The sequence below is a fragment of the Suricata suricatta genome, chromosome 6 (genome assembly GCF_006229205.1).
Source record: "Suricata suricatta isolate VVHF042 chromosome 6, meerkat_22Aug2017_6uvM2_HiC, whole genome shotgun sequence".
In the NCBI taxonomy this organism is placed as follows: Eukaryota; Metazoa; Chordata; class Mammalia; order Carnivora; family Herpestidae; genus Suricata; species Suricata suricatta.
The window spans coordinates 37,932,990-37,954,010 of record NC_043705.1 but is presented as its reverse complement, the minus strand read 5'-3'; the positions used below and the strand labels follow the sequence as shown (position 1 = coordinate 37,954,010).

The 21,021-nt window shown below is 37.4% G+C and overlaps 1 protein-coding gene across 3 annotated transcripts in view; it reads right to left on the bottom strand.

The window, feature by feature from the left end:
• The window catches only part of DDX4 (DEAD-box helicase 4), a 69,421-nt gene extending 50,511 nt beyond the window's left edge, over positions 1-18,910 (bottom strand). For all 3 annotated transcript variants that reach the window (XM_029941331.1, XM_029941332.1, XM_029941333.1), the window contains exons 1-3: positions 18,862-18,910; positions 17,961-18,067; positions 8,548-8,608 (exon numbers count right to left, since the gene is read on the bottom strand). In XM_029941331.1, the coding sequence (XP_029797191.1) occupies positions 8,548-8,608; positions 17,961-18,032 (133 nt within the window). In that variant the 5' untranslated portion in view covers positions 18,033-18,067; positions 18,862-18,910. The remainder of the gene's footprint in view (positions 1-8,547; positions 8,609-17,960; positions 18,068-18,861) is intronic.
• Positions 18,911-21,021: the final 2,111 nt, after the last annotated feature.

The following is a 21,021-nucleotide window of genomic DNA, read 5'->3' as shown; positions in this document are numbered from 1 at the left end:
TGCCATCAATAAGTTTTATCCAGTTCATTCCCCAACATAATAAATACATAGTAAGAAAAATATCAGTACAGAAATCCATAATACAAATAAATGATGGAGCATAGCTATTTTTCTACAGTGCCCTGAACCTTATCAAATCAAAAGAAATAAAAATAAACTCCATTTAAAATGAAATTAGATTCATGAAAGCAATTCACACCAAATGACCAAAGAATATATAGTATATATAGTCATATTTAGACCAGATCCAGGGAGGAGCAAATTTTGAACTCTAAAAACAAAACAAAACAAAAAAACAATAAACACATACTGAAAGACAAGCAAAACAACTATGAGACTTCAGTATGAGTTCTAGTCCTCTATTATCTTCCAACCTTCCTCTGAAATGATCTGCTTAACACAAGGTGAAAAGGGTAAGGGAAGATGAGAAAGACTTTGTGGCAAAGGGCTCTAAAACAACTTCTCAGTATTTAGGGCTTACCAGCTGTCCTAGCTTTTAATCCCCTTCATTATCCCAAGTAGCTCAAGACTAACCATTTATAAAACACCAATGTTGAGTCTTCCGTCTAGAGATCATGCAATTATAAAAGTAATGTGCACAGGAATTGCCTGGTGATCTTGTTAAAATGTACATTTTGATGCAGTACTTTTGGTTAGAGCATTAGACTCCTTTCTAAGAAGTCTGCAGGTAATATCAATGCTACTGGTCTGCCAGCCACACTCTGAGTAACAAGATTTTTATATCCACCAAAAGACATACCAGAAAATATTCACAGCAGAATAATCAAAACAGGAAAATATGGCTAACTACCCACATGCCTATTAATACAGTTTACAGCACAGTTACAAAGTACAATACACACATCCAAGAATAACGTACAACTACTTCTGATAACATGGAGAGAATGTGAGCACAAGAAAATATATAGTTCTACTGTAAATGATTCCTATTTACAGGAAACTGAACTATGTTGCTAGGAATCAGAGTAACAGTTACTCCTGGTCAGAGTAATGGTGCCTTGAAGGAAGACATAAGAGGGTTTGTAGAGTCCATTAATGCTCTCTTTCTTGATTTGGGCTCAACACAACAGTGTGTTCGGTTTATTCGAATCCAGCGAGCTGTATATTTATGATGTGAATCTTACTTTAAAATAGTGAATCTGTGTGTACACTATTCTTCAATAAAACAATTCTTTTTAAAAGAAAAACTTGGGTCTAAATAGATCTGCAGACAAAGGCAACTAAACTTGTAATTAGCATGTAATTTCCATGTTCCAGAGCTTATTTTTCTTTTAAAAGATGAAAAGGGTAAAATCAAAATTAAATTAGAACATGAGAAAAGAAAACTAGAGACCAATCTAAATAAATTAATTCTAAAGTGCTAAATAAAAATAAAATATCTAATTTCACTGAATACTACAATAAAATAGCTATGCAGGTTTATCCTAGGAACAGAAATTAAGTTCAAGTTTAAAGAACTCCATTTGTAAATAAATAAATTTTTAAAAATGGGGGTGGGGGGCACCTGGGTGGCTCAGTTGGTTAAGCACCCGGCTTCAGCTCAGGTCACGATCTCACGGTTCATGGGTTTGAGCCCCGCATTGGGCTTTGTGCTAACAGCTCAGAGCCTGGAGCCTGCTTCAGATTCTGTGTCTCCTTCTCTTTCTCTCTCTCTCTCCCTCTCTCTCCCTCTCTCTCCCTCTCTCTCTCTCTCTCTCTCTCTCTCTCTCTCTCTCTCTCTCTCTCTGCCTCTCCTCACTAGTGCTCTGTCTTTAAAAAATAAATTAATTTTTTAACTCCAATTATATCACTATATTAAGAGATTTAAAGGAGACAAATAACAGAGAAGTAATTTTTTTAAAAAGCATTTAACATTCAACTGCCTTTTCTAAACAAAACTAATACTTGACAAGAAGTGGAAGAGAAACTTCCTTGGCATGATTTAAAAAACAACTAATGTGAGCCTAAAGCAAATATCATACTTTAATTATAAAAATTTTGGAGCATTCATTGAAATTGAGAAAATTCTAAATGCTTACTATTTCTACTATTTAGTGAATGATATCTTTTATTCATTACTTTAAGACAAGAAAAGAACAAAACTGTGTAGGAGATGAAATCTGTATCACACATCAATAGGGAAAAGACATCATGTTTAACAGATGGTGCAGAGGAAACTAGGTTAGTTTATGCAGCAAAAAAATGGGATCTCTATTTTACATCATATTCAAAAGAAACGATTCAACTGTACACTTAAAAGTGGTTAAGGAGGTTAAACTTAACTCCATAAAGGCTATCCACAAAACTCCAAAGGTAACATCATACATAATACTGACAACCTCAAAGCTTTTCCACTAAGATCAGGATAAGATAAGGATGTGCCCTCTTACCATTCCACGTCAATATCATACTGCAAGTTGTAACTAATTTAACAAGGCAAGAAAAGGAAATGAAAGGTATACAAACTGGGAAGGAATAAATAAAACTCTTTTCACAAATGACATGATCAACAATGTAGAAAATCTAAAATAAAGACAAAAAAATGTCAGAAACTAATAAGCAATTATAGCAAAGGTTAAGAATACCAGATTAATATACAAAACCAACTACTTTCCTATATAACAGTAATGAACAAGGTGAATTTGAAAATAAAACACATTACCATTTACATTAGCACTTAAAAAATGAAATAGGTATAAGTCTAACAAAATATATATATCTCTATGAGGATAACTACAAAACTCTAATGAACAAAACCTAAGAACCAATTAAATGAAAAGACATTTCACATTCATAGAAAACTATTGTCAAGATGTCAGTTCTTCACAACTTGATCTATAGATTCAATGCTAACCCAATCAAAATCCCAGCAAGTTATTTTGTGGATATTGGGGCACCTGGGTGGCTTATTGATTAAGCGTCTGACTTCAGCTCAGGCAATGATCTCATTGCTTATGAGTCTGAGCCCCGCATCAGGCTTTGTGCTGACAGCTGAAAGTCTGGAGCCTGCACTGGATTCTGTGTCTCCCTGTCTCTCTGCCTCTCCCCTGCTCACGTTCTGCCTGTCTCCTTTCTCAAAAATAAATAAATGTTTTAAAAAAGTATTTTAAAAAACATCATCTATTTTGTGTATACTGACAGACTGATTTTATATGGAGAGTTTACACTCTATACCTAGAACAGCCAACATAATACTGAAGAACAAAGTTGGATGACTGGCACTAACCAACTTCAATAGTATATTATATACTATAGTAAAAAGCTTTAGTGATGAAGACAATGTAGTATTGGGGCGCCTGGGTGGCTCAGTTAGTTAAGGGTCCGACTTTGACTCAGGTCATGATCTTGCACTTCATGGGTTCAAGCCCTGCAGCAAGTTCTGAGCTGACAGCTTGCTGCCTAAAGCCTGCTTCAGACTGTCTCCCTCTCTCTCTCTCTCTGCCCCTCCCCTGCTTGTGCCCTTTCTCTCTCAATAATAAAAAAATAAAACATTTTTAAAAAGGCAGTGTAGTATTAGCAAAAGAATAAATCAATGGAACAGAATAAAGAACCAAGAAACACCCATATAAATATGGTCAACTTATGTTTAACAAAGTAGCAAAGGCAATACAAAGAAGCAAAGAAAATCTTTTCAAAGAACGTGTTAGACATAAACATCCACATGGAGGAAAAAAAGAACCATAGAGACAACTTTATTCCCTTCACAAAAATTAACTCAAAATAAATCACAGATCTAAGTACCTGCAAAACTATAAAACCTCCAGAAGATAACATAGGAGAAAACACAGATGACCCTGGGTATGGAGAGGAGTTCTTAGATACAACAGCAAATGCATGAGCCATTAAAGAAATAAGTGATAAATTGAACTTAAGTTTAAAACTTCTGCTCTGCAAAAGGCATGGTCAACAAAATGAGAAAACAAGCATCACATTGGCAGAACATACCTAAGACACATCTGATAAAGGACTATTAACCAAAGCAACTTTTAAAACTCAACAATAAGAAAACAAACCCAATTTAAAAATGGGTCCAAAACCTTAATAGACACCTCATCAAAAAAGATACACAGGTGGCAAACAGGCAAATGGAAAGATACTCCACATGATAAGACATCAGAAAAACTCACATTAAAATAAGATACCACAATATACCCATATGGAAGGCCCAAATCCATTAACACTGACAATATCAAATGTTAGCAAGGATATATATAGCAACAGGAACTCTTATTTATTTCTGATGGGAAGGTAAAATGGTATGGACATTTAGCATGACAGTTTGGTAGTTTCTTACAAAACTAAACATACTCCTACCATCTCAAAATGTTGAATAAAAACTACAAGCGCAGGAGCACCTGGAAGCTGTCAGTTAAGTGTCCAACTTCGGCTCAGGTCATGATCTCACATTTGTGGGTTTGAGCCCTGCTTTGGGCTCTGTCAGCTCAGAGCCTGGAGCCTGCTTCGGATTCTGTGACTCCCTCTCCCTCTGCTCCTCCCCCGCTTGCACTCTGCCTCTCTCTTTCTCTCTCTCAAAAATAAATAAGCATTTAAAAAAACTTTTTTAATTGAAGTGCAGTAAAATAAAGCATTTGTGCATAAAATATAAAGTAGTACTTAGTTATAAGTACTTATGTGTATTTCAAAATTAAAAGCAAAGTGAAAAGTTACTACATGCATTACAATGTTTGCTTCTTGAAAGAGAATAGATATAAAGAACAATACTGAAGAGAGGCTAAAGAGGATTTCAGTTTCATCTGTCAAAGGAAATCTGAGGGGTGCCTGGGTGGCTCAGTCAAATAAGTGGCCGACTTCAGCTCAGATCATGATCTCAGAGTTCATGGGTTCGATCCCACGCTGGGTTCTGTGCTGATAGCTCGGACCCTGGAGCCTGCTTCTGATTCTATGTCTCCCTCCCTCTCTCTGTGACCCTCCTCCACTCACACTCTCCCTCCTCCCTCCCTCCCTCTCTCAAAAATTAAAAATAAATAAATAAATGGAAATCTGAGAGAAAATGTTAAATCAGTGGTAAATACTAGGATACTTGTTATAATGTTCTCTAATTTTCTGAATCTTAAATTTCTGAAAATTAAACAATGAAAAATAAAAATGAAAGAATAAAACACAGGAAAGAAAAAACTCTAAGATACAGAAATAACTTTCAATTAAACTATAATAAATCCTCAGAGAAAAAAATAACAGCAATTTTTCAAGAGTGAGGAATATGAATTTCGGGTTTAACTGGCTCATTAGGTGTCTTGCACAATAAATAAAAAGTCCCACATCAAGATACATAATCATTAAATGTTCAGTATTCAGAAGACAAAATGAGATCCTAAAACTTTAAAAGAGTTCAGAAAAATAGTAATATACAAAGGACAAGAACTCATTAGAATTTCATGTACAGTAAAGCAATATGAAGTCAGCAGAGAAAATTATTTCCAACCCGAAATTTTATTCTTCAACTATTAAGAATGAAGGTCAAGACATTTGTAGTAAATCAAATTTATGTCGTAGGCTTCCTTTCTCAAGATGAAGGAAAACTGACTCTACCCTCTTATCAAAGAGTTTGAAGACGACATCAAGAAATGGAAAAACATTCCTTGTTCATGGGTCGGAAGAATAAACATTATGAAAATGTCATTATGACCCAAAGCAATCTACACATTCAATGCAATCCCCATCAAAATTGCACCAGCGGTCTTCTCAAAGCTAGAACAAATTATCCTAAAATTTGTATGGAACCATAAGAAACCCCATTAGCCAAAGTAATATTGAAGAAGAAAACCAAAACGGGAGGCATCACAATCCCAGACTTTAGCCTCTACTACAAAGCTGTCATCATCAAGACAGTATGGTATTGGCACAAAAACAGACACACAGACCAATGGATTAGAATAGAGAACCCAGAACTGGGCCCACAAATGTACAGTCAATTAATTTTTGACAAAGCAGGAAAGAGTATGCGATGGAAAAAAGACTGCCTCTTTAGCAGGTGGTGCTGGGAGAACTGGACAGCAACATGAAGAAGAACGAAACCAGACCACTTTCTTACACCATACACAAAAATAAACTGAAAATGGCTTAAGAACCTGAATGTGAGATAGGAAACCATCAAAACCCTCGAGGAGAAAGTAGGAAACAACCTCCTTGACCTCAACTGCAGCAATTTCCTACTCGACACATCCCCACAGGCAAGGGAAATGAAAGCAAAAATGAACTCTTGGGACCTCCTCAAGATAAAAAGCTTCTGCACTGCAAAGGAAACAATCAAGAAAACTCATAGGCAACTGACAGAATGGGAAAAGATAGTTACAAATGACATATCAGATAAAGGGCTAGTATCCAAAATCTACAAGGAACTCACCAAACTCCACACTCAAAAAAAAATAACCCAGTGAAGACATGGGCAGAAGACATAAACAGACACTTCTCCAAAGAGGACATCCAGATGGCCTACAGGCACATGAAACAATGTTCAACATCACTCATCATCAGGGAAACACAAATCAAAACCACACTGAGATACCCCCTCATGCCAGTCAGAGAGGCTGAAATGAACAAATCAGGAGACTATAGATGCTGGTGAGGGTGTGGGGAGATGGGCACCCTTCTACTCTGTTGGTGGGACTGTAAACTGGTGCACCCGCTCTGGAAAACAGTGTGGAGGGTCCTCAAAAAAGTATCAATAGATCTCCCCTATGACCCAGCAATAGCCCTGCTAGGAATTTACCCAAGGGACACAGAAGTGCTGATGCATAGGGGCACATGTACCCCAATGTTCATAGCAGCACTGTCAACAATAGCCAAATCATGGAAAGAGCCTAAATGTCCATCATCTGATGAATGGATCAAGAAGATGTGGTATATATATATATACAATGGAGTATTACATGGCAATGAGAAAGAAGAAATATGGCCATTTGTAGCAAGGTGGATGGACCTCGAGGGTGTCATGCTAAGCGAAATAAGCCAGGCAGAGAAGGACAGATACCATATGTTTGCACTCATAGGCCTAACAGGAGAATGGGAGAAACCTAATGAAGGACCAGGGGGAGAGAGAGGGATGCAAAACTGGAGAGACTATTGAATACTCAAAACAAACAGGGTTGGAGGGGGATGGGAGGGGGAAGGAGGGGAAAAGAGGTGGTTGTGATGGAGGGGGCACTTGTGGAGAGGAGCACTGGGTGTTATATGGAAACCAATTTGACAATAAACTATTAAAAAAAAAAAAAGAGTCCGGCACTTAATAAACTGAGCTACCCAGGTACCCTGAGGCTCATTTTAGACCTAAAGACATCTGCAGGTTGAAAGTGAAGGAATGGAGAAACATTTATTATGCAAATGGATGTCAAAGGAGGGAAAGTTGGGAGTATCAATGCTCACATGGGACAAACTAGATGATTTTGTTCTTGTATTGTTCTTATCCTGTTGTGGTTATCAGGGTAGTAGTGGCTTCATGGAATGATTCTGAAAGCCTTTCCTCTATTGCATTATTTATAAGATTTTGATAAAGAGTGCCATTAATTTTTTTAAATATTTGTAGGATTAGTCAGTATAACTATAAGGTCTTGGGCTTTTCTGTGCTGGATTCCTAATTAACTTTCATTCTTGTATTGGTCTAAGAAGATTTCCTATTTCTTGGATTCAGGATTCAGAATTCAGTTGTGGTAACTTGTGTGTTTTTAGGAATTACCTGTTTTGTTTTCCTAAATTATCTGATTTGAACTTAATTGTACATAATAATCTGTTATTACACTATGTATTTCTGTGGTTATCTACGGTCTTCTCTTTCATTTCTCATTTTGGATTTTGAGTCTTATTTTCTTAGTTAACAGAGTGAAAACATTACCAATTTTGTGGGGATTTTTTTTAAACTGGTCATTACTTTTAACATTATGTAACTGTTTCACCTCTATTTGTTTTTTATTATTTCCTTCCTCTACTCAATTTCAGCTAAGGTTATTCTTTTTCTAGTTGTCTGTAGTGTCAAGTTATTTAATTTTTTTTCTTAATACAAGCAGTTATAACCTAAGTTTCACTCTAACATCTGCTTTTGGTGCATCCCATACATTTTGGAATATTCTTTTTTTCTCTTAAGACATATTTTAATTTGCCATTTGATTTCTTATTTAAACCACTGCTTTTGCAGTAGTGTGTTAATATTTACATGTTAAATATTTAATATATTTACATTGTAAAAACAACAACAACAACAGCCTAATAGTCCCACCTCCTATTATCACAAGTCAGGAACCCTGACAATTCTCTAGTGGTCTAAACAACAAATATACAACTTGCAAGTTGGGCAAAGGATTTACAGGAAACCAACAAAATAAAATATTACAGCACTATAGTCTAGAGCACTATACTCTCTCTTCTCTTGCTTCCTCTAGCTGGAAATGGCCCTCATTAAAAACATCCAAACAGAATGAATTTCTCACAGAAATTTAACCAACACTATTTACAAGATGTCTACTAGTCTGCTCCTCATTCACTAGTTGAAGCCTTTAAGCTAAAAAGGTTCCATCTTTCTGCCTCAATACATACCTGATGATGAAGCTGGAGTCCTGTTAAAAGTGTCTCCATTTGCTCCAGAAGAATACCTATCCTGTAAATAGGAACAAAAGACTCATTTTCTACTTTGAAAATAAGAATGTGTCATCACAAATACTAGACAATTTTAACAAATGGACTTTATTCCAAACAAAATAGTAACAGACTATAAGATTTTCCAGGTCACTCATTCCTTAATTATTCCAAAACCCTTCACTTTAACACTGAATGTACAGCATAATAATTTATCACTTAAAACAGTGATCTGCAAACTATAGCTATGAGGTAAATTTGGTCAGCCACTTCTTTTAGTAAATAAAGCTTTACTGGAACACAGCCATCCTCATTCATCTAAAAATGTCTATGGCTGCTTTCCCACCAGAATAGCGAAGTTGCAACAGAGATGATAAATCCTGTAAGATCTAAAACATTTATTATCTAGCCCTTTATGGAAAGAATTTGCTGACATCTGACTTAAAAGTTTCCTCACCTATATACTTGAAAAGTCTAATTAAGTACTATTATTATATAAATAAAATCTGACCAAAATAACACATGAATAAATTAATGCCTGCCAATATACAATATATTTTTAAAAGTTCAGCATTTTACGGTATGCTCATTAAAAGGCACAGAATAAAGCAGAACACAACACAGACCAGTGGTTAACAGTTGCTATAGTAAAGTACTACAGGGATTTATTTTTAAAACTTCAACTGTGTTTCTATAAAGGGCAACAAATTAATGTGTTCACAATTTTTTAAAACGAATTCACACTAAAATAAAACGTCACTGATACACTAAAAACAATATAGCTACACACACACACACACACACACACACACACACTACAAATGAAGTACAAATACAACAAAGTGGTTCATGTTAGCTACCAGATCAGAATATTCATTATTGTCAAACTTTTCACAGCAACAGTTGAAGACTGTTGTTAATGCTCTCAAACACTATCCCATTTTCCTTAGTCTCAAAAAATATATATTTTCTATTAATGCATATGTATTACCTTTGCAGTGATGTACTTGCATTTCTGTTGGGCTCAGAAAATTCAACTTTCATTATAAAACCAATAGCTAAATATCAAGTTAATTTGGGAGCCTTCCAATATCTCTTAGTTTATCTCTGTGCTAATAAAAACTTGAGTAACTTTTTTCTCACCTAAACTCCTAGGGTACCCTTATAATCCTTAACTGAGTCCCTAATTTCCCCTCATATAAGCTTCCTCTACTTAGGACAAAACTTAAAAAAGAGAGCTCTCAAATTCTCCCACATGAAAAAGTAGAATTCAATACTTTGAAAATGAAAGGTGTCCTAAAACTTACATGATACCATAATTAAGTGGCTACATTAGAACAGTCACAATATTTCTTTACATAAGTTCCTTTAAATAAGCCAAAAGTTAGAGGGAGTGTAAAAGAATACTTTTCCCCCCCAATGTTTACTTATTTATTTATTTATTAAGAGAGAAAGAGACACAGCATGAGCAGGGTAGCAGCAGAAAAAGAGGAAGACACAGAATCTGAAGCAGGCTCCAGGCTCTGAGCTGTCAGCACAGAGCCCAATGCGGGACTCGAACTCACTAACTGCAAGATCATGACCTGAGCCGAAGTCAGATGCTCAACCGACTGAGCCACCCAGGCACCCAGATGATGTTCCATTTTCCAGTGTGAATCACCATTCACCTTTTCTGGGGGTTTGAATTCATGCACTGTGAGATCATGACCTGAGCTGAAGTCAGCCGCTTAACTGACTGAGCCACCCAGGCACCCTGGTAATACTTATTTTCTAAAATTTCTTTCACAAAGATACTAAATGATTTTTAAAACTACTTTTAAATAGCCCAAGAGCCACCCAATTATTCTCTGAATTATTAAGAACAGAAAGGCAAATATAGCATCCTTGAAATGCCTTGGGCTTTTCGTAATTACTACAGTAAAAAGTTTCAATTTACAATTACCCTATGGTAGATAATTAAAACAAACAAGAGTGATCCAGTTTTCCCTCAAAGTGCAATTCTGAAGACATTTTTTTCCCCTAGGGGCCAAAGCATTATCACGTGAATAGAATCCAAATAACGGCTGGTTTTATTTATAAAGCTAATAAAGGTAACGAAACACTTTGGCATTCATGAACTTAAAAACTTATTATTAGACGATATTCAGGCTATGGACTTATATTCTACATACATGAAATTTTAAAATTCCAAGGCAAATTGTGAAACAAAACATCATTAAAAATTTTTAACCTTTTTCACTACCTTAAAAATAAATTACCCTCACATACCCTTCTGCTACTGCACCACTTCCCTGCCTCTCTCAAAACAAAATATCTACAGCTAGTTGCCGCCTCTACTTTTTCATATCCCTTTTTTCCTTAAATTTATGCCAGTCAAGCTTCCATCCTCACTTCTACACAGAAAAATGCTTTTAATAAGGAAATTTTGTAATAAAATTACTACTTTTATCGTTCATTCTACCAGAGCTCTCAGCAGCATTTGAAATGACAGACTATTGGGGCACCTGGGTGGCTCAGTCAGTTAAGCCTCCGACTTCGGCTCAGGTCATGATCTCACATTTGTGGGTTCGAGCCCCGCATAGGGCTCTGTACTGACAGCACAGAGCCTGGAGCCTGCTTCCAATTCTGTGTCTCCCTCTCTCTCTGCCCCTCCCTGCTCATGCTCTGTCTCTCTCTGTCTCAAAAATAAATAAAACATTAAAAAAAATTTTTTGAAATGACAGACTATTCCCTTCCTCTTTATAACATTCTTCTCTTGGCTTAAGGTTTTCTTTCTTGTTCCACAGGCTACTTCCTCCTCAATCTCCTTTTGCCAGCTCTTCCTATAATGGAATCTCTCAAGCTGGACTATTCAGAGTTGAACCCTCTAAATCTACTTTACGCTATGCATTCTTACCTAGTCTCATAGCTTTAAATCCCATTAATATACAGGGGCACCTGGATGGCTCAGACAGTTAACCATCTGACTACTGGTTTCAGCTCAGGTCATGATCTCATGGTTAGTGTAGAGTCTCCTTGGGATCTTGTCCCCTCTTCTCCCTGCCCATCCCCTGCTCACACCTGTTCTTGCTCTCTCTCAAAAATAAACGTTAAAAAATTCTTTTAATAAATTTTAAAAATCCCAATATACAGATAATTACTACATTTGTATCTATAGCCCTGATCCCTCTCCTAAGCAACTAATGCATAAAAGCTACTGACTGAACAAACTGAACACAACAAACCTAGCATTCTTTGTTTTTACCCCTCCCAAGCTTGTATATTTTTCAGAGATTACCCATTTCATCAAATGGAACCATCATCTATCCAGCTGCTTAAATTTAAAACAAATCTATGGTACAACACAAAGAATGATACTATAATAGCATTGTATGGTTTAGAGATGGTAGCTACACTAGCATCAGCATACCTTAAAATACAAACTTGTCAAATCACTGTGCTGTACAACCTGAAACTAATGTAGCATTGTGTATCAATTATACTTCAATTAAATAAAAAAATAAAATTTAAAAACCTAGCCACCAACTTGCTTACTCTTTCACTCCCCACATCCAGTCAAGCCACCAAAAGACATTAAGTACTCACCCCTGAAACTTGTAAACATTATCTTATTTGGAAAAAGTGCAGATATAAATTACAGATTGTGAAAAGAGGAAATTACTCCATATTATCTGAATAGCCCCTAAATGTCACCACAAATGTCCTTATGAGAGGCAAAGGAAGTTAACCCAGGCCATGGGAAGACAGAGAAGAGACTGCCTGTAAGAATGCCAATAGCTACCCGAAGTTGGAAGAGGCATGAATGCTCTCTTAGAGCCTATAAAAAAGTAAGACAGCCCTGATGACACCTAGATTCCTAACTCCTGGTCTCCAGAACTGGAAGAAAACAGATTTCTGTTGCTTTAAAAACACCAAGCTTGTGGCAATATGTTTTAACAGCCATGGTAAACTATTATCTTATAATCATTCCTGTTGCGTGGATACCACAAGTTTGTCCCCTCCTTAGGACCACTACATGTGATATCCTGTTGGGACTCATTCAGGTCTTAGGCTCATGAATCACTGTCTCATGAAGCTTTCCTGCTCTACCACATTTAAATTCACCCCATCCAAGTCTGTCTGTCTGCCTGTCTGTCTCTCTCTCTCTTTCTCTCTCATGCATGCACACACACATACACGCATACACTCACACACTTTACTGACATTTTCCTGTTTTTCATATTTCACTTTATACTACTGGCTGTCAAGTGTGCTTATTCTGTGTCCTCCAGTAAAATACAATGGCCATCTTAATATGCAATTTATCCTTTTCACCACTATCCTCAGCAACTACTAGGGTTCAATAAAAATTGGCTGGATGAATCACAGATCTTGTTATTAACCTACTTCTGGAACATTTGGCTATAAACCATTTATAACTGCTAAACTATCTTAATAAGCCAATTTAGAAATTTCAAAATGTTTTACACATAAGGGCTCTCATATGCAGCTACAAATCATTCATTTGCATTCTGGTAAACACATTTCTTTTGACCTTCAATGTACTCTTAATATTTTCAATTATGAAATATCACATTTTTAAAGGTCTTTTCTATTTTCAAGGAAATGAATATTTCCATCAACATGGTAAAGTTTTTGTTTTTTTAATGTGGCAAGGTTTTGATCTCAATGACTTGTCAGAGCTGCTATTCAAATGAACTTACAGCTGGACAACTTATGAAACTTGAAGATGCTTCCTCCCTGTCCAATATGGGGCCCAATGCAGATAGTTCCAGGTTTTCTTTCCCCACCCCATTAAAGTCCTTAGCAAATATATTTTTCATTTTATATTCAGAGTCCCCTGAAATGCATAAGAATAGACAAAGTACCAAGACGTCATTTACTATTTTAGGTTCCATGTCAAATACAGCTAAGATAGGTTGTCCAAATAAAATGATCAGACAGGTTAGATCAGGTAGTCTGCCACATAAAATTTAAAAATCAAACAAAATATTTCTCCTTTTTTGGTCTGACAAATTAAAGTCTCAAAATACAGACAGTATTATCCTCCATCCCTTCTTCTGATTGATCAGTCCTACCTGGATTAGCCCCAATCACATCCAGAGTTGAAGCCTGGTCCTTTCTTCAACAATTGCTACATGGAGACATCTAAAATTACAGCAGCTACTTCAGTACCTCCAGAGCTGAAGAACTCCAACTGTTGAGTCTCATGTATCACACACAGATCTAAAGTTCTAGAGAGCTACCATGTCACGCAAGAAAAAACAACCAAACCCAGGAACAAATGTGACTGTTCTAAGAGCTTACAATGTAGGCCCTAATTTCTGTATCTAAGAGCATTTCCAAAATAAAAGTTATTTCCCCAAATAAAAACATTTAACAATCAAAACTTACAGTCACATCATCTCCCACATACTGTGAGAGAAACCTATTATAAATGATAACAGTGTATTGACAGGGAAAAAAGAAGACAAAAGGCTCTCTAGTTTCAGCTTCTCTCTGGTATCACCCAATCTCTATCAGTTAACTAGAATCTGTTGGCTGTAAATTGATTATTCTCCTTCAAGAGGATTCACTTTTCTGTATTCTCAAGACCTGCTCCACCAACATCTCTGCCACGTTGGCAATCTCTTTAGCCTTCTCTTATCTTTTCATCACTCTACCCTATACTCCATTATTCAGATTTTGAAGATGAGTCAGAGTTCTTTCCTCCAAGCCTACCACTTTTATTGGGATGATCATTTTATTTGGATAACCATTTTCACCAGATTCCACAAGTTGCTCTTATTTAGTATATAATAATTTCTCAGCTTTCTAGTAGAAGACACAATATCCTGCCGTATCTCAGTGATGATTACAGGCAGAAATTGATCAAAATCTTAAGGCTCTAGCAGTTGGCAGCTCCTTAGGTCTGCCAACACAATGATGTTTAAGGGCCACATTTCTTCCTGCTACTTCAGAACCATAGTATGAACAGAGAAGCCCAGAACTTTCTTATCTAGATAATTACCTACATAATTACTATAAACTTTGCTACTACTGCTTAAAAAAATTGTAATTGTGGGTGGACCAATTATCTCAAGCTACTTCTACTTTACCTACAAAAATATTTGCCTTCTGAAACATGCCACCCAAAGGCAGATAGATCAGACAGAAGCAATCACTGTGTAGACTTACTCCCATGGTAATCTAACAAGAAACATTCATTACACAGCTAGTGAGCAAACCCAAAATGTTGTTACATTCACTATACTCACCAATCTGACACTCATTCCAACAAGCCTACATGCAATATGCAAATACCTACCAAGTAAGATGTCTGAACTACATAACTGCTCAATTATCAAATTCTTCTTAACCTCACATCTTTCACTGGTCTATACTCAGGTGGTACACTACCCCAGTGGCCTATTAGTCCAAAATTACCTAAGAATGGGTAAATGTTAATTCTCCAAATAAAAATCCTGAAAAGTATTCAGAAAAGGCTGATCAGATATTGCTTAAGATGAGATCAAGCCAAGACGACTGCAGAGCAAAGACAAATTTTAAAAAACAAGAAGCTCAGCTGTCTCTTAAAATCGAAATTCAGGGGGCGCCTGAGCAGCTCAGTTAAGCATCTGACTCTTGATTTCTGACTCAGGTCAAAATCTCAGCAGAGTGTGAGTTAGAGCCCCTCCTCAGGCTGTGTGTGGAATGCTTGGGATTCTCTCTCTAACTCTCCTCCACTTGTGCTCTCTCTCAATATCAATAAACTTTAAAAAATTAAAACAGAAATTCAGAACAACCAACCGAAATGATGCCTTTAAAACAACTAGGCTGAATAAAAGACCTGAGATCTCTCACACATGTATATATCATGTATTCATCCTCACTTTCTGCAGTTTTAATTCAACCAAGGCAGACAAAGCCATTAATTGCACCATGTTCCTCCAAGTCAACAAGGCCAGATAGGTAACTGTGCAACAGCATCAGGAATGAAGTTTGCAGACAAATGCAAACAATTTACAAATTGGGCCCCCATAAATGTTAAAAATTATATGGTAGGGGCGCCTGGGTGGCTCAGTCAGTTAAGCTTCTGGCTTCTGGCTTCAGCTCAGGTCATGGTCTCACGGTTCGTGGGTTCGAGCCCCGTGTTGGGCTCTGTGCTGACAGCTAGCTCAGAGCCTGGAGCCTGCTTTGGATTCTGTGTCTCCCTCTCTCTCTGACCCTCCCCTGCTCATGCTGTCTCGCTCTGTCTCTCAAAAATAAATTAAAAAAAATTTTTTTTAAAGAATAAGGTAAAGTTAGCATTAATTAACATTCATTTTAGTACTCCTAATATTAAACAAGCTCTATTACTAAATAGCACAAATATTTCCAAAAAGTAAGTTTGAAAGATCTGTCAACCATCCTCATATTCAGACAGCCTATGTAATAAATATGCCCAACATAATAGAGTCTAGTGTAGTATTTGAAGAATGCTTAATGAAGAAAAAAATCTCATACTAAGAAGAAATAAAAATTAGATGACTAAGTTCAAGTGAAAAAGTCTGTATCTATGAACTAAACTTTTTAATATAATAAATCTACTGAGAACTGGGATAAAAAGAACTGTAAAATATCCTTTGAGTAATTCCATTTTTGAAAAATATACTCCCAAATTAAAACCAAAAAAATAAGCTGTAGATATTCATGACAACACTACAGTGAAAAGCTAACATCTTAAATTCCCACCAACAGAAAATCTATTATATTATGGTAGACCCATTCCTACTATTCAACTGTAAGAAATGATTTTTAGGAAGTTAGTACCAATATGGAATAGTGCTCAAGAGTGAAATAGCTGGAATCAAAAATACTATTATGTACTATAATTTGAGGGGGGGAATACAAAATGTAATATAAATTGACAAGAGCGTTTGCACTAAAAGCAAGACTGTTAAGTAATTTTTCTCTTCTCCCACTATTGTTTAAAAAAAAAAAAAAAGCTTATGATAGGCACAGGGCTATAAAAAAAAGATACCCACAAAATATCTCATTTCTCAAGTAAGCTCCAAAAAAAGAAACATGATAAATTCAGATTAAGATCTTGGATATTCTGACACCACCCCCAAAAAAACTTCAGTATTTTGAAATAAACTTTATATACAGATCGAATCCAATTATGATAAATAAAGGATTACATATTTTACATTTGTGTGTAATATAAGAACTTCCACTAAGATATCTCTTGAAATAGCAAAGTGTAAAACTTGACCAACATACATGCGAACTGGAAATTCTAAAAGAAAAGAATATAGGGGTGCCTGGGTGGCACAGTCAGTTAAGCAATCGACTCTTGGTTTGGGCTCAGGTCATGATCTCAAGGTTTAGTGGGTTTGAGGCCCTCATGAGCTCCATGCCGATAGAGGGGACTCTGGTTAGGATTCTCGGATTCCCTTTCTCTCTGCCCCTCCCCCACTCATGCTGTTTCTCTCTCAAAGTGAACAGATGAACTTAAAAAAAGAAAGAAAACAAACACTATTAACTTTTGAGACATTTTCAAGTAAATGACACTTATGCAAAAACAATCTTTTAAAATGTACTAACTTCTAGGGGCACCTGGGTGGTTCAGTCAGTTAAACGACCGACTTCAGCTTAGGTCATGATCTTGCAATTGGTGAATTCAAGCCCCTTGTTGGGCTCTGTGCTGAGAGCCTGCTTCAGCTTCTGTGACCCTTCTCTCTCAGTCCCTCCCACATTCATACTTTCTTTCTTTCTCTCTCTCTCTCTCTCTCTCTCTCAAAAATAAACATTAAAAAAATAACAAAATACACTGACTTCTAGAGTTTTTTTTAAGTCAACTTTCAAATCAGAACCGAAACCTAACAAGCTTCTTCAAGTCCTCTTCTTTTTAAGTACAATGTAACTTTCCAAATGCCATTAAAGAAAAAGAGCTGATGATCTGCACATTTGAAGAGCCAAGTGATGACACCATCTAAATAAGCCTAATATATACATCCTACTTGTAGGAAACCAATTTATAGAATTTAAAATATAACCCAATACCAAACTGCATTTTCCAGTTTTCAATACAAGTGTCTCTCAGACAGATTCAATCACATTTGTACCAGCCTGCTTCCACCCACAGCAAGTCCTAAATCACTGAAATTTAAATTGTCAATAATATCATTACACATATTTTAGTTAATTATCTAACTACCTCAGACTATTTTATTCCACTTGAAGCTTAAAGTGCCTCTTCTTCATTGCCCCTAAGGCAGTTAATAACAATCACACGGAGGCAAGCACAGTACATTCCACCAGACAGTAGTCTAGAACTTTCCCACCACAGTGATTTTCAACTTCAATAAAATCTGTAGCATTTAACAACCACAAACTTTAAATTTTACTACCTTCTCAAATACAGGAACACAGGAGGACACATGAGGTTTGATTATTTCAGCTTCCCAATCTTCATCTCCCATGGTGGCTCCAGTTCTATTATTACCTAAATTTTTTTCTGAAAAAAAAAAAACACATATTTGGCCTCTATTAGATCAGAATCCTATATTTAATAACATAAACTATCACCATTTCACATACACCTCCCAAAACTACTGAAGTAGCTGATCTTCCCCAAAACGTTGCAAAAACAGGGAAGTTTTGTTTCTCACCTTACATACATCCTTTTTCATCTTTAAAAGTGAGCTGAACCACTTAGTCACTCTTGCAATCACCATGTCCCTACCGAGCTTTTCCCCAAAATCTGTTTTTTGAATTTATCCTCTCCTTCCAAGGGTCCCCCAAATGGCTTACTGGATATTAAGGGCAAGGGAAAATTTTCAACTACTACTCAAAGTTTCTTTCTTTGCACACCTTCCTTCAAAGGCAAAGATGTTTGGTTTGTAGTTTTTGATACGTAATTACTGTGAGAGAGAGAGAGCCGGGGCCAAGGCCTTAAAGCTTGGCGGGGTACGGGACAGGAGTTAGATGGCTCAAACCTTTCAACAATGGACAACTACTTACTCCAACAGGCAACTGTACACTAATGATACTATACCCACTCTTGTTCACAGAAAAAGCCACACAGGAGCCGGGCAAAGCGGCTCCTTTGCCTCCTCCAGAGGCCTTAAGCCCTACAGGCGTATGCCAGGCTTTAAGCCCTACACCCGAAGGAGAAGGAAAAGCTCCAAACTATGGCTACAAGGCCCACCTGCCCTATCCATACCTCATCTAGCCTAAACTCCGGCTACTGGGAAACCCACAGTGGCCAGCGGAGGCCCGCGCCAGGAAGAAAGGCGTCAGGCCACTCACCTCACCGCTGCTTGCTCTCCCGGGGTCCTCGAAGACACCGACGCAGACGACGAAGCTTAAACGGCTGCACGTGAAGGACGCTGCTGACTGCGTCAGGTGCGCAGCTTCAACAACAAATGGCACCAGGCGACGACGAGCCCTGCCAGCCAATCAACGCTCAGAGAGCCGGCGTTGCCCCGCCCCATCTCCAGCGTGCGTTCCCTATTTGCTCGCATTTGAGGTCGCTAAAGCCAGACCCACTATTTTTTTCACACAATGGCCCGTTAGGCCTGGGGGTACAAGAATGGCCATGAGCCACTTGTCTCTAGATTCCTGGGGCGGGGGCAGTCCTCAATGTGGAGATGCCCTACATTTTCTCTGTGCAAGTACTGCAAGCCAAAGGTGTCCACCTCCCTTTTTATAATACCAAAAGTAAAAGATGGGTAATGTCCTGCCTCCAACCTCTTTAGATTTCTCTTCCCGTTTTCTCACTGTAGCTCCGTGGCAGTTGGTCCCTCTGGTTCTTTATTTCTGAGGTGCTTGCTTCACAACTGGGGATTCCTGCTGCCTCAGCATGTGGCCTTAGGACTGTAGAGCTGGCACATGGCCTTTTCCTCCCCATGACAGCTGGGGTGAGGGTCTGTCCCACCTCATCCAGGATGTTGTAAAAACAAGCAAAAACCTTTCCTATAGAAGTGAGTGTGCACCTCTTCGGGAAAGAGATGCCCTCTGAAGCAGAAGGAAGGAAATTGCACTAAAGTAGGTTCACTCATCAAGGCCTGGATTTGCAGTCCATCTATTTGTAGCCCTAAGGGGTACTAGCCAAACCTAAGAATGACCAACGACCATTTCCATGCTTAATGCTCTGACCAATCAAATATTCTTGTTTTACCTCACATAAAAGTAAAGAAAATTCCTCAATATTTTCCCATTCAACCAAAAAGCATAACAACCAACTGCTTTTAAAAGTATAGTTTTCATAATTTTCTGTTCTCTGAATCTTTGATGAATTTCCTGAGTACTTCATGCAGTAATATAAATCCCAGCATAGTCTGACACTCAGGCATAAAGGATTAGGCACTTCATGGGTTGAACTTACTTGATAATTTTCATCTTTAAAACCACCATTATTGTTTCTGTCTCTTTCACCAAGAATGTCATTATTTATCTAGTTAGCACTATTTTCAAGGTGAATTATTTTTAAAAGATTATAGTTAACAAAGATCAGGGCACCTAGGTGGCTCAGTCAGTTAAGCATCCAGCTTTGGCTCAGGTCATGATCTCATGGCTTCTGGATTTGAGCCCCATATTGGGCTCTGTGCTGACAGCTCAGATCCTGGAGCCTGCTTCAGGTTCTGGGGGTGTGTCTCTCTCTCTTTCTGCCCCTCTCCTACTGACACACTCTCTTTCTCTCTCTCTCTTAAAAATTAATAAGGATTTAAAAAACCGATCAAACCAGAATATATTTTAACTGTCATTTATAATAATCCCAATTTTTTTAATGTTTATTTATTTATTCTGAAAGGGGGAGGGCAGAGAGAGGAGACAGAGAATCCCAAGCAAGCTCTACATTCAGAGTGGAACCTGACACAGGGCTTGATCTCACAACCAGGAGATCATGACGAGAGCTGAAACCAAGAGCCAAACACTTAAACAACTGAGCCACCCAGACACCCCAAGAATTTCTATTTTTAAACCAGATTTTCACACCATGTCCTAGAAGAGGCAAGTACCTTAAATCACTGTGTGTGTATGGGAGAGCCACCAATACTCTTGGCGCTCTGAATCTGTAAACAGGGGTCCTCTGAGGCATTTTAACTCACTTTGAATTGAACGTTATTCTTTCAAATATTTTTGGGTCATGAGAAAATATTAAGGGAAAAGAACAAGGTATGAAATTGTGTAGACAGAATGATAATCAAGTAGATTCTTTTTTAGGTATAGGAAACTTGGAGATATTTCCTAAAATGAATAATATTTTCAGAACAGAGTTAAGAAAATAACTTTTTTTAAAAATTTTTTTATTAATTTTTGATACAGGAGAGACAGAGCATGAGAGGGGGAGGGTCAGAGAGAGAAGGAGACACAGAACTGGAAGCAGGCTCCAGGCTCTGAGCTAGCCGTCAGCACAGAGCCTGACGCGGGGGCTCGAACCCACGAACGTGAGATCTGACCTGAGCC